This window comes from Tachyglossus aculeatus, unplaced genomic scaffold, assembly GCF_015852505.1.
Source record: "Tachyglossus aculeatus isolate mTacAcu1 unplaced genomic scaffold, mTacAcu1.pri scaffold_88_arrow_ctg1, whole genome shotgun sequence".
NCBI classification, from domain to species: Eukaryota; Metazoa; Chordata; class Mammalia; order Monotremata; family Tachyglossidae; genus Tachyglossus; species Tachyglossus aculeatus.
Window position 1 is genome coordinate 1,521,193 of NW_024045096.1, and position 15,385 is coordinate 1,536,577.

Genomic DNA, 15,385 nt, shown 5'->3' on the forward strand with positions numbered 1-15,385 from the left:
CCACCTCATCCTTTTCGTACTCATCACCCACACTTATGTCAATGCCTTGATACTCAATGGCTTCCCACTACGTGAACTGTATTTTACTGTGCATCACCCCCGTTCGATTGTATGCTCTTTTAGGACATGGATCATGTTCCCCAGCATGGTGTACTTTATAGAGCACTGGCATAGGAGTCAGAAGGTCATGGGCTATCTAAAGCTGCAATCTTAATCCCCATTTTACAGATGAGGTAACTGAGTCACCGAGAACCCAAGTGACTCGCCCAAAGTCACGCAGCTGATAATTGGCGAAGCCGGGATTTGAACATATGACCTCTGACTCCGAAGCCTACTTCGAAGCCTCTTTCTACTGAGCCACGCTGCTTCCCATTTCCTTTTCCAACTGCTTCACTCAGCTATTCTTATTCATCTTCCTGGGAGTGACGGATTTCTTCCTCCTGGCCGCCAAATCTTATGACCACTACGTCACCACTTGTCAGCTGTGTGACTTTGGGCGTCACTTCACTTCTCTGTGCCTCAGTTACCTCATCTGTAAAATGGGGTTGAGACTGTGAGCCCCACCTGGGACAACCTAATTACCTTGTATTTACCCCAGCGCTTACAACAGTGCTTGGCATATAGTAAGCGCTTAGCCTATGCTAACATTATTATCTCTGCTCCTCCAATATCATCGACCACTTCATCTGTGACTCTTCTCCCATGCTACAGCTCTCCTGCTCGGACACCCGATTCTTGGAGCTAATTGATTTCTTCTTGGCCTTGGGTACCCTCCTAGTCAACCTGGCTCTAATGACTTCGTCCTAAACAGCCATCACATAATCCTCACCATCCTGAGACTGCTTAGCTCCAAGCAGAGGAGAAAGACCTTTTCCACCTGCTCCTCCCACATGGCCGTGTTCTCCATGCTCTACGGCATCTGCATCTTCATATACGTCAGCCCATCCGCAAAGCAGTGCTCGACTTCAACAGCTGGGTGGTGGAATCATCTCCGTGGCCACCATGCTGAACCCCTTCATCTACACTTTGAGGAGTGAGCAGGTCAAGCAGGCCTTAAGGGACCTGGTGTACCAGGTTCGGTGTTTCTTAAAGAAGGGATAGAGGGTAATGGAAATGGGAGTGGACTAAGTGAGAGTTATGCAGAAATAGCAGTGATGATATTTACTGATTGCTTCCTAAATGTGGTGCATTGTACTAAGCATGTGGGAAAACGCAACTAAAGTACAGGGCATATTCCCTGCCCCCTAGAATCTTCCATTCTTATGTGGGAGAGGGAAGCCAGCTCTTAATACACAGGGACTCAGTGACTGTATATTCCCTACAGTGCCTAAAATAGAGCCAAAAGCATTTGTCCCTGCTCAATAAAGACCATAGATTCAGACCTAACAAGTGTCTTTACGACCTCAAGATAAATCTCTCTGCCCAGACGAAACACTATCCTAATATTTCTGAGAAGCAGCATTGCTTAGTGGAAAGAACACAGGCCAGGAAGTCAGAGAAGGTCAATTCTAAACCTGCGTCGCTTTCACACTTGGATTTGCATCCTTTATTTACCCATTCATCAGACCTGCAACACTTAGGAACATATCCATAATTTATTTCTTTATATTAATGTCTGGCTCCCTCTCTAGACTGTAAGCTCACTGTGGGCAGGGAACCTGTCTACCAACTCTGTTTTATTGTACTCTCTCAAGAGCTCAGTGCAGTGCTCTGCACACAATAAGCACTCGATAAATACGATTGACTGATTAGTAATAGTAGTAATCATAGGGATAGTAATAGTAGTAGCATTTACAGAGTGCTCGCCTGGGTCCAAGCACTGTACTAGGTGCTTGGGAAGTACAGAATAGGGAAATTACATCTTTTATGCCTGCATAAGGCTTACCCAAAGTAAAAATATTTACAACTAGAGAGGTCAAAAACAATTGAATTAATTGTACATATATGCATGAGTACTAAGGAGGGAATAAGTACGTCTATATGTTCTACAGTTGTCTGAAGGAATGGTATGGCTCTGGGGAGTGATAAATTAATTGGACAAAGCTAGTTAGAGGAGGTGACATTTTAGGAGGATTGTCACTGTGGGGAGAGCTGGGGTTTGTGTGCTGTGCGTAAGAAAGGAGTTCCAGGTCTCCTCACTGCTCAAGTCTTTCTGACGGTTGCCTATTCCTGTTCACATCAAGCAGATACTCCTGACCATGAGTTTCAAGGCTCTCAGAATTCTCTCTCTCCTGCTTATGCAGTCTCTCATCCCGCTACACCCCAGCTTTCACTCTTTGCTTATTCCAAGCTAAACTAATGACTGTGACTCATTCTCAATCATCACCGAACTCTTGCTCCACGTCCTTTCTCCTGCCTTGAACTCCTTCGCATTTCACATATTCCAGATCACGGTTCTCTTTCTTAAAAGCCCTTCTGAAATCCCTCTTCCACCAGGAGTTCCTGCCCACTTCATTTTTTCTTTTACCCATGTTTCCTCCTCCTCAGCACTTACGCACTACCTACTACACATAGAACGTCTGTTCATATCAACTTAGCTTCTCCAAATTAATCTCCTGTTATCTTAAGATGCATAAACCCATGAACCGACTCTAGCGCATATGACCTTAATTAACACATCTTCAGCACTTGTGTATTCATCTTTATTCAACTGTAAATTCAATTATGTTATCTGACCTCTCTAGTGATAAATTATTATCATCATCATCATGATTGTTATTCCATTTGTTAATCACTTATTAGAAGCTAAAAACTGTACTAAGTGCCGGGGTAGGTAAAAGATCGTCAAGTCAGATGCAGTCCATGATCCACATGGATCTAACAGTTAAAGCTGGAGGGAGAAATGAATCTCCATTTTACAGTTGAAGAAACTGATGCAAAGAGAAATGAAGTTACTTGCCCAAGGTAACAAGGCAGATAAGCAGAAGAGCAGGAATTAGAACCCAGGTCCTCTGAATTCTTGGCCCGTGATTTTTTCACTAGGTCATGCTATTTCTCCTCAAACCTTCCTTCCTTGTGTAAGATACTTGAGGGCAAGGGAATGTGTCTATTGATTCTATTGTACTCTCTCAAAAATGTAGTATCTCTCGTTAACCAGAAAATACCATTTACACATTGATCAATTGGGCAAGGAATAGTACAGGTTAATGCACCCTGCATTGCCCACTTCATTGCTGGGCATTGAACCCCCGGCTCTGCCCTCCGAGATCCCCCAGGTTCCGTTCTCCACGGCCCCTGTCTCTACTGGCCACCACCACGGGTAATGGTGTAGACTCAGTACTTCTCCTGAGCGCTGCTCCCCGTGGCAGGGCTGTGACTCCTGGCAACGGTCTACGGAGCTTGTCACAAACAGAGCTGAAAAAAACAGGTTGCCTCCTGCCACGCCGGCCTTCAAAGTCACCCACCTCCCGACCATGAGAACCGGGTCTGTGGCTGTGGCTGTTGGAATCTGGGCCACGAGGAGCCTGAAACCTCTCCTCTGGCCACCGTCCCTTATTACTCGTGTCTTATTTGTCATTGCCCTGATGTTTCCCTAGCCAGCCTTGTACCCAATTATGCATAGATGGGAAAGCTTCCAGAGACCCTGTCTATTTCTCCCTTGGGTAATTTTCCCAGTGTTTAGTGCAGTGCTAGATCCCATTGTTACACCTTACTCTGGTGTTGGAGGAGGGAGGGGAGCACCTGGCTGTGCTCTCCAAGAGCTTTTCCCTCTCCCCGAGGATCAGGAGCATGGGAAGGTCGCCTGGGATCTGAATCTGATCTGATCTCGAATGTGCTGTGGGGGCAAAGGGAGGGGAGGTGACCTTCGGCTGGCCTGGGGCGGGCAATCCAAGAGAGGGTCTGCTTGTCGAGAAGCCACAGGGAGGAGGCTGAAGGGATGGGGGAGGCCAGGGTGTGAAGACATTAGGCAGTGCTCCCTGGTCCCAATGCTATCCTCCTCTGGTGAAGCGCCAATACGTTGGTTCCGAGGTGGACCGAGCACGGCCTTCCGAGTTCACTTTCTGAGGGTCATCTTCAGGGACCTGATCATCGAGAAAGTAAGTCTGTCCCTATTCTCCTCCCTGCTCCTTCTCCTTTCATAATTCTCCCCCAGAAGGTGTATGTAGAACACATGGGGGCTGACGTGTGTGACCGCCTCTTCTCTGGGACCCTCACATGAGTTTTATCCACAGGATGGCACTGGACATAAATCATCATTATTATTTTCATCTTCATTATTACTTATATTCAGTGGCTGTTGTTATTGTTGTTGCAGTTCTGGCATTTAGTAAGCGCTTTCGAGAAGTTGTCCAGTCAGGTCAGTCACCAGTTCTTGCTTTTAATTAGTATCTCTTCACTCTTCAGGAGGCAGAACGAAATAATGAAAAGAAGAAGCCTGGCTTCTAGTCCCAACTCTCCCTCTGGCCTTTTGGCTGACCCTGGGCAAACACTTCACCAACTTGAGACTCAGCTTCCTCTATAAAATGAGGATAAGATCTGAGAGATAGAAATTGTGTGTTCTTTGTTAATGCTATAATTGATTCATCAATTACCTGGATAATTGACGTACCGTGTAAAACTGATGCCCAATAAGAAAGGACACTAGAAAAGTGGAGAAGAAGAGAGATATGTTCAGGAGGAAAAGGAGGAGGAGGAGGAAGATGGGATAAGGAATAGAGAAGAAGGAAGAAAGAGGAGGATGAGGCATAATAGAGGGAAGAGGAGAACGAGAAGAAAAGAAGAAAGATGAGGAACAGCATCAGTACGAGGAAAAAAGCGGAAAAGAAGGTAGAAGCGTAATGAAGGGAGGAAAAGGAAGAAGAGAAAAAGAGGAAGAGAAAGAGGAGAAAGAAGAGGAGGAAGGTGGAGGAGGGACAAAATGTCAGGTAGTGGACCACATCTCTGGCCCCGTTTCCTAGAGGCACACCCCCTCAGGCTGCATAAAGCAGGGCCGCTGAAAGTGACTACCAGATCCTGGCAGACGCAGACAGTAGAAAGAGCGAGAAATTAAAGCGGGAGTTGGGAGCCGGAGAGAACCAGGCTTCCAGAGGAACAAGGAGCTTTCAGGGAATGGTGAGTTGACTCGTATAGTGGGCAGGGAAAGGGCCAAGGGTGGAGGGCTGAAATAGAAGATAGAGGTCAAACAGGTGTCCAGTAGACTCCAGTGGATCGGCGGGAGTGGAACTAGGAGCATTTTCCTACCAAAACCCTTCTGACCACAGTATGCATGGTTGGGTCGTGTGGCAACCGAAGCCTGAACCACCTCCCCTCCAGGGGAGGGGGAATCGCTCGCTGGTTGGTCCATGGGCTCTTCTTCGCGTCTTAGGCTGTTGCTACACCTGCCCTCAGCTCCCCCATCTCTCCCAATGCTTCTGCAGAATTGGCTGACTCCAGAAACCAACCATGGGAAATGACACGGGGTGACAGAGTTCATCCTCGTGGGGCTCACAGATGACCTCCACTTGCAGGCTCTGGTATTCCTCGTCCTCTTTCTTAGCTACACAGTGAACATCAATGGTAACCTGACCATCGTCACTGTAACGCTCCTGAACTCCCATTTCCGCACCCCCATGTACTTCTTCCTGTGCAGCTTCTCCTTGCTGGAGATCGCCTTCACATCCGCCCCCATTCCCGGTTTCCTGGTCACCATCGTCACCGGAGACAGAACCATTTCCTTTTCCAACTACTTCACTCAACTGTTCTCCGTCTTCCTGGGGGTGACTGAGTTCTTCCTCCTGGCCGCCATGTCCTATGACGGCTTTGTTGCTATCTGCCCGCCGCTGCACTACATGACAATCATGAGCCAGGGCGTATGCACCCTTCTGATCCTCTGCTCCTTTCTCGGCAGTTATCTGATCGTGTTCCCACCGGTTGCGATGGCTTCCAGGCTAGACCTCTGCTACTCCAACATCCTCAACCACTTAATCTGCGATTCTTACCCAGTGATGGAGCTTTCGTGCACAGACACCCGCTTTCTGAAGCTGATGGTTTTCCACCTGGCCTTGGGGACGCTCTTGGTCACTCTAGCACTACCCCGTCCTACACGACCACCGTGCGCACCATCCTTCCGCTCAGGAGAGGAGAAAGGCCTTTTCCACCTGCTCCTCGCACATGGTAGTCGTCTCCATCACATATAGCAGTTGCATCTTCACGTACATCAACCTGTCCGCCATGGACAGGGTGGAAATGACCAAGGGGGTGGCGGTGCTCAACACTCCCGTTGACCCCATGCTGAACCCCATCATCTACACCCTGCGGAACGAGCAGGTCAGGCAGGCCTTCAGGGCCGTGGTGCCCCCGGTTGGGCTTTCCCCCTGGAAGTGAGGGTTTATCTGCAATAAAATACCACGGGAAAATCTGCAGGAGTCGCAAAAGGTCGACCACAGAGACTCGGAGCCTCTACGTTAGCCTAATGCTTCATCTTCCGCCCGACCAACAGGACCTGGCCATTCTTCAGCCCTCTGTTTGCCCCCGCTCCCGCCTTCATGCAAATCTCTCTCCTGGCCAGGTCTCCCTGCTACACAAGCCCGTCTGCCCTCGGCCATTCATAGGGGAATGTTGCCCTTTCCCTCCACGTGATAGAGACGTTCCAAGGTTTGCTCTGCAGGTCGATGCCGAAGTCGACAGATTACCACAGGTGCAATGTGATGTGTGTTTTTTTTCTCTTTCCCCTGGCTCCATGCCCTTTCTCCTGCCTTGAGCTCTCTCACATTTCATACCTGACAGACCACAATTGTCTGTCTTAAAAGCCCTTCTGAAATCCCTCTTCCTCCAGGAGTTTTCCCCATTTAATTTTTTTTACTTAGGTCTTACCCTCCCAACTATCACCTTAGCACGTATTCAGTTCCAACAACCCACAGCACTCCTGTTCATATCAGTTTAATCTCCACCTTTATCTTAAATTGAGACAACTCTAGGACATTTGACCTTATTTAAACCCATCTTCAGCACTTGTGCATTCACCTTTATTCAACTGTGCATTCAATTATTTAATCTGACCATTTTAGTGGTAAATTATTATTATTGCTATTATTATTGTTTTTGTTTTTGTATTTGTTCATTGCTTACTGGGTGCCAAACACTCTACTAGGCACTAGAGTAAGTACAGGACCAAGAAGTCATATGCAGTCCCTGTTCCACACTACGCTCACAGTCACAGAGGTAGAACAGATATTGAATCCCCATCGAACAGCTAAGGAAAGTGAGGCAGAGAGAAGTTAAGTGACACAAGGTTACACAGCAGGCAAGTGGTAGGGCAGGGATTAGAACCTGGGTCCTGGAACTTCCAGGCCTGTGCTGTTTCCCTTAGGACAAGCTACTTCTCATTTTTCTCATGCTTACCTTCCTCATTAGTCTGCAATATTCCTGAGGAGAGGCGACGCGTTTGTTTATTCTATTATAGTATCTCAATATTTTAGCACTTCTCAGTTAGCACTCAGTAAATACCACTGATTGATTGATTGGGTAAGGTACAGTTCACATTTCTCTGGAGGAGCTCATAACTACTACTACTACTACTACTACTACTACTACTACTACTACTAATAATAATAATAATAATAATAATACTACAGTATGAGATATTCTATTTACGCCCTTACCTTCCCATAAATATACTTTCTTATTTTATCTGTAATTCATTTTGGGTCTGTTTCCTGGCTAGGTTGTAAACTCCCTGTCTCCTATTTCTACTGTGGGATTTTTTTGTTGACTTGTTTATATGTTTTTATTTTCTCACCGGATGGCGTGGAGGTCAGCACACAGTTAATATCATTGATGGATTGGCATTATGCATTTTTCTCCTGGGAAGGATTGGGAAAGAACTGGTGGCTGTGAATCCCCAAGGGCAGTTCCTGGGTGAAACCGTGCTGATATTGACAGCTGGAGTTCGCGTGCAAATTCATTCATTCATTCAATCGCATTTATTGAGCGCTTACTGTGCGCAGAGCATTTTACTAAGCGCTTGAAAAGTACAATTCAGCAACAAATGGCTGAATCCAGAAAGCGGGGCCCAGTCAGAAGGTCCTGTTTTAGGTTGGGGTAGCACCGGGCTGGCGGATGAGCCTCTCCCCTCCACCAGGCCAAAACCGGCGTAAATTTCCCTCCCCAATGAGGAACTCACCCAGGGCCTCCAGGCTGCGTCCCTGCGCTCCCCACTTCATCTCTGGAGCCCGAGCCCCCGGCCCTACCCTCCAATGTCCCCTGGCCCCGTTCCCCACGGGCGCCAATATCCACTGGCTGCCACTGTGGTTAACAGTGTGTAGGCTCATTACTGCTCCTGACTCCTGGCACCGGTCCACGGCTCGTTGCGAATAGAGAGAATAAAACCAGCCTGGTTCCTGCCACGTCGGTCTTGAGAGTCACCCGACTCCCCGCACGGAGAACTGGGTTCCGAGGCTGTCGCTGTTGGAATCCGGGCCATAAGGAGGCTGAATCCTCTCCTCTGGCCACCGTCCCCTGTTGCTTTTGTCTTATTTGGCATCGCCCTTATGTTTCTGTCGCCAGCCCTCTGCCCAATTATGCTTAGATGGAGAGCCTTCCAGGGACCGTATCTAATTTTCCTCTGGGTAATTTTCCCAGTGCTTAGTGTAATGATTTGCCCCATTGCTACTCCTTGCTCCGTTGCTGGACGAGGGAGGGGACCTCCTCTCTGTGATCTCTGAGAACCTTTCGCCTTCCCAGAGGGTCTGTAGCGTGGGAGGGTCACCTGTCTCTCTGGTGTCTGGATCGGATCTGCTCTCGGAAGTTCGGTGAGGACAAAATCAGGGGAGATGACCTTCGTATGGCCTGGGGCAGGGCCCCCAAGAGAGGGTCTGCTTGCCGAGAAGCCAGAAGGAGGGGGCCGGCTGTAGGGAGGAGGCCCAGCTTTGAAGAGGTTAGACAGTGCTCCCTGGTCAAGACCTGATCTTCCTCTGGTGCAGCAACAGCTCTCTGGCTTCGAGGGGGACGGAGTGCAGTCATCTGGGCTCATTTTTTGAGGGACACCATCAGAGATCTGATCCTTGGGAAAGTGAGTCTGTCCCTGTTCTCCTCCCTGCTCTTTCCCCTTCATCAACCTCTCCCCGAAACGATATGTGGAGCTCATGGGAGCTGACCCTTGTGCCCTCCTGTCTCTGGGACCCACGAACAGATTTTATCCACTAATCGGGATGACAGTGGACATGCGTTATTATTATTATCTTTATCGTCATTATTATTTTCATTTCAGTGGCTGTTGTTATTGGTGTTGTGGTATTTAGTAAGCATTTACTGTTTGATGAGCTCTTGGTTAGATGCATGTTTATGCCATTGGACACAGTTCCTGATCCACACGGGCCTCACAACTTTATCCCCATTTTTGCAGAAGGGAAAATGGAGGCCCAGAAAAGTGAAAGGACTTCCCCGAGGTCATGCAGCAGGCCAGGAGCAGAGTTGGAATGAAACCCCAGGTCTTCCAGAACCTAGACGCAAGCTGTGATCCTTAAATTAATGAGTCCTCTTCATATCTCCTGGGCGAGGGCAGGCCATCAGCCTGAGTAAAGCGAATGAGGAGAAGCCATGGCATTTCCATGATCAGGGGTATCGGACGTCTCCTTCGACGATGTCCTTCCATATGGAACGGGAGGAAGATCTTACTCCCACCCTGGAGATCCTGGGCTCCCTGTTTTAGAGATTGTGCAGTCAGGTCAGTCATCACATCTTGTCTATGATGGGGCTGTCTTTACCCTTCAAAAGGAGGCAGAACAGCCTAGTGGAAATACCACGGGCCTGGGGGTCAGGAGGCCTGGATCTTCTAATCAAAATTCTCCCTCTGGCCTGTGGTGGGACCCTGGGCAAATACTGTACCACTCTGAACCCAGCTTCCTCTTCTATAAAATGAGGATAAGAGAGATTGTAAGCCTCCTGAGGGACAGAAACTGGGTCCGATCTGACCATTCGAATCTACCTCAATACTTCAGACTGTGCTTAGCACACAGTGCTTACCTTGGTAATGCTGTAACTGATTAATCAATTGCACAGGATAATTCCTGAACCGTGTATAACTGCTGCTCTCTACAATAGGACACCAGAGAAGTGGAGAAGCAAGAGGAGGAGGAAGAAGAGGGGATAAGGTTATAGAAGAAGGGAGGAAGAGGAAGAAGAGATATAATGAGAGGTAGAAGGTGGGGGGAAGAGGAGGACGAGAAATAAGAGGAGAAGAAAGAGGAGGAAGAGAAGGAGGAAGAAGAAGGAAGAGGAGGTAGAGGAGAAAGTGTAATGAGAGGAGGAAAAGAGAAAGACGAGAAGGAGGTAAATGAAAAAAGAAGGAGGAGAAGGAAAAAGAGAAGGAGGAGGAGGAAGGAGGTGGGAGGTAATGGAAGGTAGTGGTCCACATCTTTGGCTCCGTGGCCTAGAGGGCCCCCTCCCCTGCCCCAGGCTGCATGGATCATGGCCACAGAAAGTGACCACCAGATCCTGGCAGAAGCAGACAGGACAGAAGCAGGCAGTAGAAAGGGAGAAAAATTAACTGAGAGGTGGAAGCCAGAGAGAACGAGGCTGCCAGAAGAACGGGGAGCTTTCTGAGGACAGTGGGATCACCTATATTGTGGGCAGGGAAAGGGCCAGGGGCGGAGAGCTGAACTAGAAGAGAGGGGTCAAACGTGTGCCCACAAGACTCCGGTGGATAGGCTGAACTGGAACTGGGGACATTTTCCTACCAAACCCCTTCTGACCACATCATGCATGGTGGGGTCATGTGGCAACCGGAGCCTAAACCACCTCCCCTCCAGGAGAGGGGGAATCGCTCGTTGGTTGGTCCATGGGCTCTTCTCACCGTCTTAGGCTGTTGCTACACCTGCCCTCAACTCCCCCATCTCTCCCATTGCTTCTGCAGATTTGGCTGACTCCACCAGCCAACCATGGGAAATGGCACCGGGGTGACAGAGTTCATCCTTGTGGGGTTCACAGATGACCCCCACCTGCAGACTCTGGTTTTCCTCGTCCTCTTTATCACCTACGCAGTGAACTTAACTAGTAACGTGACTATCGTCACTCTAACCTTCCTGGACTCCCGCCTCTGCACCCCTATGTACTTCTTCCTGCACAGCTTTTCCTTAATGGAGATCGCCTTCACATATGCCTGTATTCCCAGATTGCTGGTCACCATCGTCACCGGAGACAGAACCATTTCCTTTTCGAACTGCTTCACTTAGCTGTTCTTCACCATCTTCCTGGCGGTGACGGAGTTCTTCCTCCTGGCAGCCATGTCCTATGACCGCTATGTTGCCATCTGCCCGCCGCTGCACTACACGACTGTCATGAGCAGGGGCGTATGCTCCTTGCTGGTCCTCTGCTCCTTTCTCTTCAGTTATCTGATCGTGTTCCCACCGGTTGTGATGATCGCCCGGCTAGACTTCTGCCACTCCAACATCCTCCGTTGCTCCCCGCGGTTTCGGGGGCAACTCTCTGGTTCTTACCCTCTCCGGGTCTTTGGACGTCTCCGGACGCAGCCCGCGCGTTCACACCAGGAAGAGTCAGCCAGAGGTTCCAAAGCTTGGTTGCCGTTTATTTGCTATCAGCGGTTACATGGTTGCGAGAGAGAGAGAGCGAGAGAGAGAGAGCCCCCCCCCTTGTCTTGTTCGTCTCTTATACCTTCCGTTGCCCGGGGGCGGGGTTTTCTCGGGGAATGGCGTATCGAGGCTTTGCCATGTAGCACACGCCTCCCTCCAGCCACTAGCCTAGCAACAGCTCTGTCCAGTCACGAAGCGTTTGCTCTGGCTCGCCCCCAGCCACCCGTTGCCAACCATAGCTGGCTGCGGATATGGCCTTGAGGTTGCCTCCGAGTCTTGCAGGTGCAAGCTTGTTTTTCTTGCCCTGGTCTCTTTATTTCCTGTTGTTGAGTCTGTTTGGCCTTGAGCCGTTGGGTGCGGTTTGTGTGCACATACTGCCTGTTCCCTGTTTGTTCCTTGCTCAGCGCCTTCCCCCGCTCCCTACGATCCTCAATCATTTTTTTTGCGATTCTTCCCCAGTGATGGGGCTTTCCTGCAGAGACACCCGCTTACTGGAGCGGATGGCTTTTCTCTTGTCTTTGGGGACGCTCCTCATTACCTTGGTGCTAATGACTGCGTCGTACACAGCCATCGTTCGTGCCATCCTGAGGCTGCCCTCCTCACAGCAGAGGAGAAAGGCCTTTTCCACTTTCTCCTCCCACATGATCGTGGTCTCCCTCACTTATGGCAGTTGCATCTTCATGTACATCAAACCGTCCGCCAAGGACAGGGTGCAACTGACCAAGGGGGTGGCGGTGCTCAGCATTTCTGTGGCCCCCATGCTGAACCCCTTCATCTACACTCTACAGAACCAGCAGGTCAAGCAGTCTTTCAGGTCCATGGTGCAACGGATTGGGATTTACTCCAGGAGGTGAGGGGTCATTTGTGATAAAATACCACAGAAAAATCTACAGGAGTTGCAAAAGGTCTACCACAGAGACTCGGTGCCTGTACATTTGCGTAATGCTTCATTTGCTACCCGGGAAACAGGACCTGGCCAATCTCCAACCCTCTGTGCGCACCCAGACCCACCCTCTTGTAAATCCCTCCCCTCACCAGATTCCTGCTGCAACCCCAGCCCTTCGGTCCTCGTCCATTCAGAGGGGAATCTTGCCTTTTCCCTCCACATAATAGAGATGTTCCGAGGTTTGTTCTGCAGGTTGGTGCTAAAGCTGATAGAATACCACTGGTGCAATGTGTGTCTGTGCTTTTTTCCATATCCTAGCTAAGTGAGTTCCAGCACCAAATAGTCGGCGGAGGGGAACCCTCCTCGCTACCATCCTATTGCTCCTATTGCTCCCTCCTATCACTCCCACTTTCCACTCCCCCCTCACTGCTCCCTCTTGTTCTCCCCATCTCATCCCACTTCCTCTAACCTCAGCACATATATGCATGTGTAAACATTAGATTGTAATTATAGTGATATATGCTTATTTGGGCAGGCATTTGAGCAGTCATCAGAGAACCAGTGTAACCTCGTCGATAAGGCAGGGGCTTGAGAGTCAGAAGGACTTGGGTTCTAATCCCGGCTCTGCCACTTGTATGGTTCTAATCCAGGCTCTGCCACATGTATGCCGTGAGACCTTGGGCAAGTTACTTTATATCTCCGCATCTCAGTTACCTCACCTGTAAAATGGAGATTAAGACTGTGATCCTCATATTGGACAGGGATTGTGTCCAACTTAATTAATTTGTATGTACCCCAGCACTTCAGCAATGGATTGAATGTATGGATTGAGTGAAAGAGAGGAGTCAAGGCTAACGCCAAGGTTATGGGCTTGTGAGAAAGGAAGGATGGTGGTGCCGTCTAGAGTGATGGGAAATTCAGGGGAAGGAAAGGATTTGGGTGGGAAGGTAAGGAGTTCTGTTTTAGACAAGCCAGGTTTGACAAGATGGTAGGACAGGTTTGACAAGATGGTAGGACATCCATGAATAGATATCTTGAAGGCAGGAGGAAATACGAGACAGCAGAGAGGGAGACAGATACAGGCTGGAGATGTAGACTTGGGAAGAGAAGAAGGAGGAGGCAGAGAAAGGGGAGGCTGGAGGGAAGTAATGGCAGGTAGTGGATCACATCTCTGGCCCCGTTTCCTAGAGGCCCCTCTAGGCTGCATGGATCAGGGCTACAGGACATGATTACCTCAACCAGGCAGTAACAGACAGACGATAAGAGGCAGGCAGTTGAAATATCGAGGAATAAATAAAGAGGTGGGAGAAAGAGAGATCCTGGCTGCCAGAGGAACAGTGAGCTCTCAGAGGAGGTGGGCTCACCCATACGGTGTGCAAAGAACCAGAACCTTGGAAAGGATGATGGATCTCCTAGAGCTGAATCGGGGGAATTTTCCCATGCTCCCGCTAACCAAAGTATATATAGTATGATTGTGCAGCAGCCGGAGCCTGAATCAATGACAGCACAGGGGAAGGGGAATCGCTCGTTGGTTGGTCCATGGGCTCCTCTACCCGTTTTAGGCTGTTCGTGCAACTGCCCTCAGCTCCCTAATTTCTCCCGTTACTCCTGCATGCTCGCCTGATGCCACCAACCAACCATAGGAAATGGCATGGGGGTGACAGAGTTCATCCTCCTGGGGCTCACAGATGACCCCCACCTGTAGGCTCTGCTGTTCCTCGCCCTCTTCCTCGCCTAAGTATTAAGCATCACTGGGAACCTGACCATCGAGACCCTCGCCTTGATGGATTTCCGCCTCCGCACCCCCATGTACTTCTTCCTGCGCAGCTTCTCCTTGCTGGAGTTCGCCTTCACATCTCCCTGAATTCCCAGTTTCCTGGTCATCATCGTCACCGGAGACAGAATCATTTCGTTTTCAAACTGCTTCTCTCAGCTGTTCTTCTTCATCTTTCTGTGGGTGACGGAGTTCTTCCTCATGGCACCACGTCCTACGACCACTACGTCGCCATCTGCCGGCCCCTGCACTACACGACAGTAATGAGCGGGCCTGTATGCTCCCTGCAGGTCTTCTACTCTTTTCCCTCCAGTTACCTGATCGTGTTCCCACCGGTTGTGATGATCTACCGGCTAGACTACTGCACCTCCAAAGTCCTCAACCACTTCATCTGCTAATTTTCCCCAGATTCGTGCACAGACACCCGCTTCCTGGAGCTGAGGGGTTTCCTCCTGTCTATGGTGCATGCCATCATACGACTGCCCTCCGCCCAGCAGAGAAGAAAGGTCTTTTCCACCTGCTCCTCCTATATGGTAGTGGTCTCCATCACATACGGCATCTGCATCTTCATGTACATCAAACCGTCCTACAAGGACAGGGTGGAAATGACCAAGGGGGTGCCAGTTCTCAACACCTCCGTGGTTCCCATGCTAAACCCCTTCATCTACATGCTGCGGGATGAGAAGGTCAAGCAGACCTTCAGGGACTTGATTCAACGAGTTGGGTTTTCCCCTAGGAAGTGAGGGTGCAGCTGCGATAAAATACCACAGAAAAACAGCAGGAATCGCAAAATGTTGACCACGGAGACTCGGGGCCTGTACATTAGGCTAATGCTTCATCTGCTGCCCGACAAACAGGACCTGGCAGTTCTCCATCCATCTGTGCACCCCGGTACCCACCCTCCTGGAAATCTCTCCTCTGGCCAGGTCCCCCTGCTATCTCAAACCTCCTTCCTGATCCACTCAGAGGAGAGTTTAGCCTTTTCGTATGCATAATAAGATCATTCCGAGGTTGACATAGCGGGTCCATGGCGAAACGAATTGTCAACCCCAGGTGCAATGCATTTTTTTTTGCAAATCTCCTTCCGTGTCTGAGCTAAATTATTGTGTCCAACCTGATTAACTTTTACCTACCCCAGCTCTTAGAGAAGTACTTGGCACATAATAAATATTCAACAAGTAGGATTATTATTATTATTATTATTCGTCCCTGCTCCTG

General features: G+C 49.4%; 1 protein-coding gene across 1 annotated transcript; it reads left to right on the forward strand.

The window, feature by feature from the left end:
• Positions 1–11,255: 11,255 nt before the first annotated feature.
• Positions 11,256–14,910, forward strand: LOC119924224 (olfactory receptor 6C74-like). The gene is made up of 6 exons (XM_038743185.1): positions 11,256–11,386; positions 11,986–12,357; positions 12,565–12,632; positions 14,133–14,235; positions 14,266–14,378; positions 14,576–14,910. Exons 1-6 carry the CDS (start codon positions 11,256–11,258, stop codon positions 14,908–14,910), a joined length of 1,122 nt encoding a protein of 373 aa, XP_038599113.1.
• Positions 14,911–15,385: the final 475 nt, after the last annotated feature.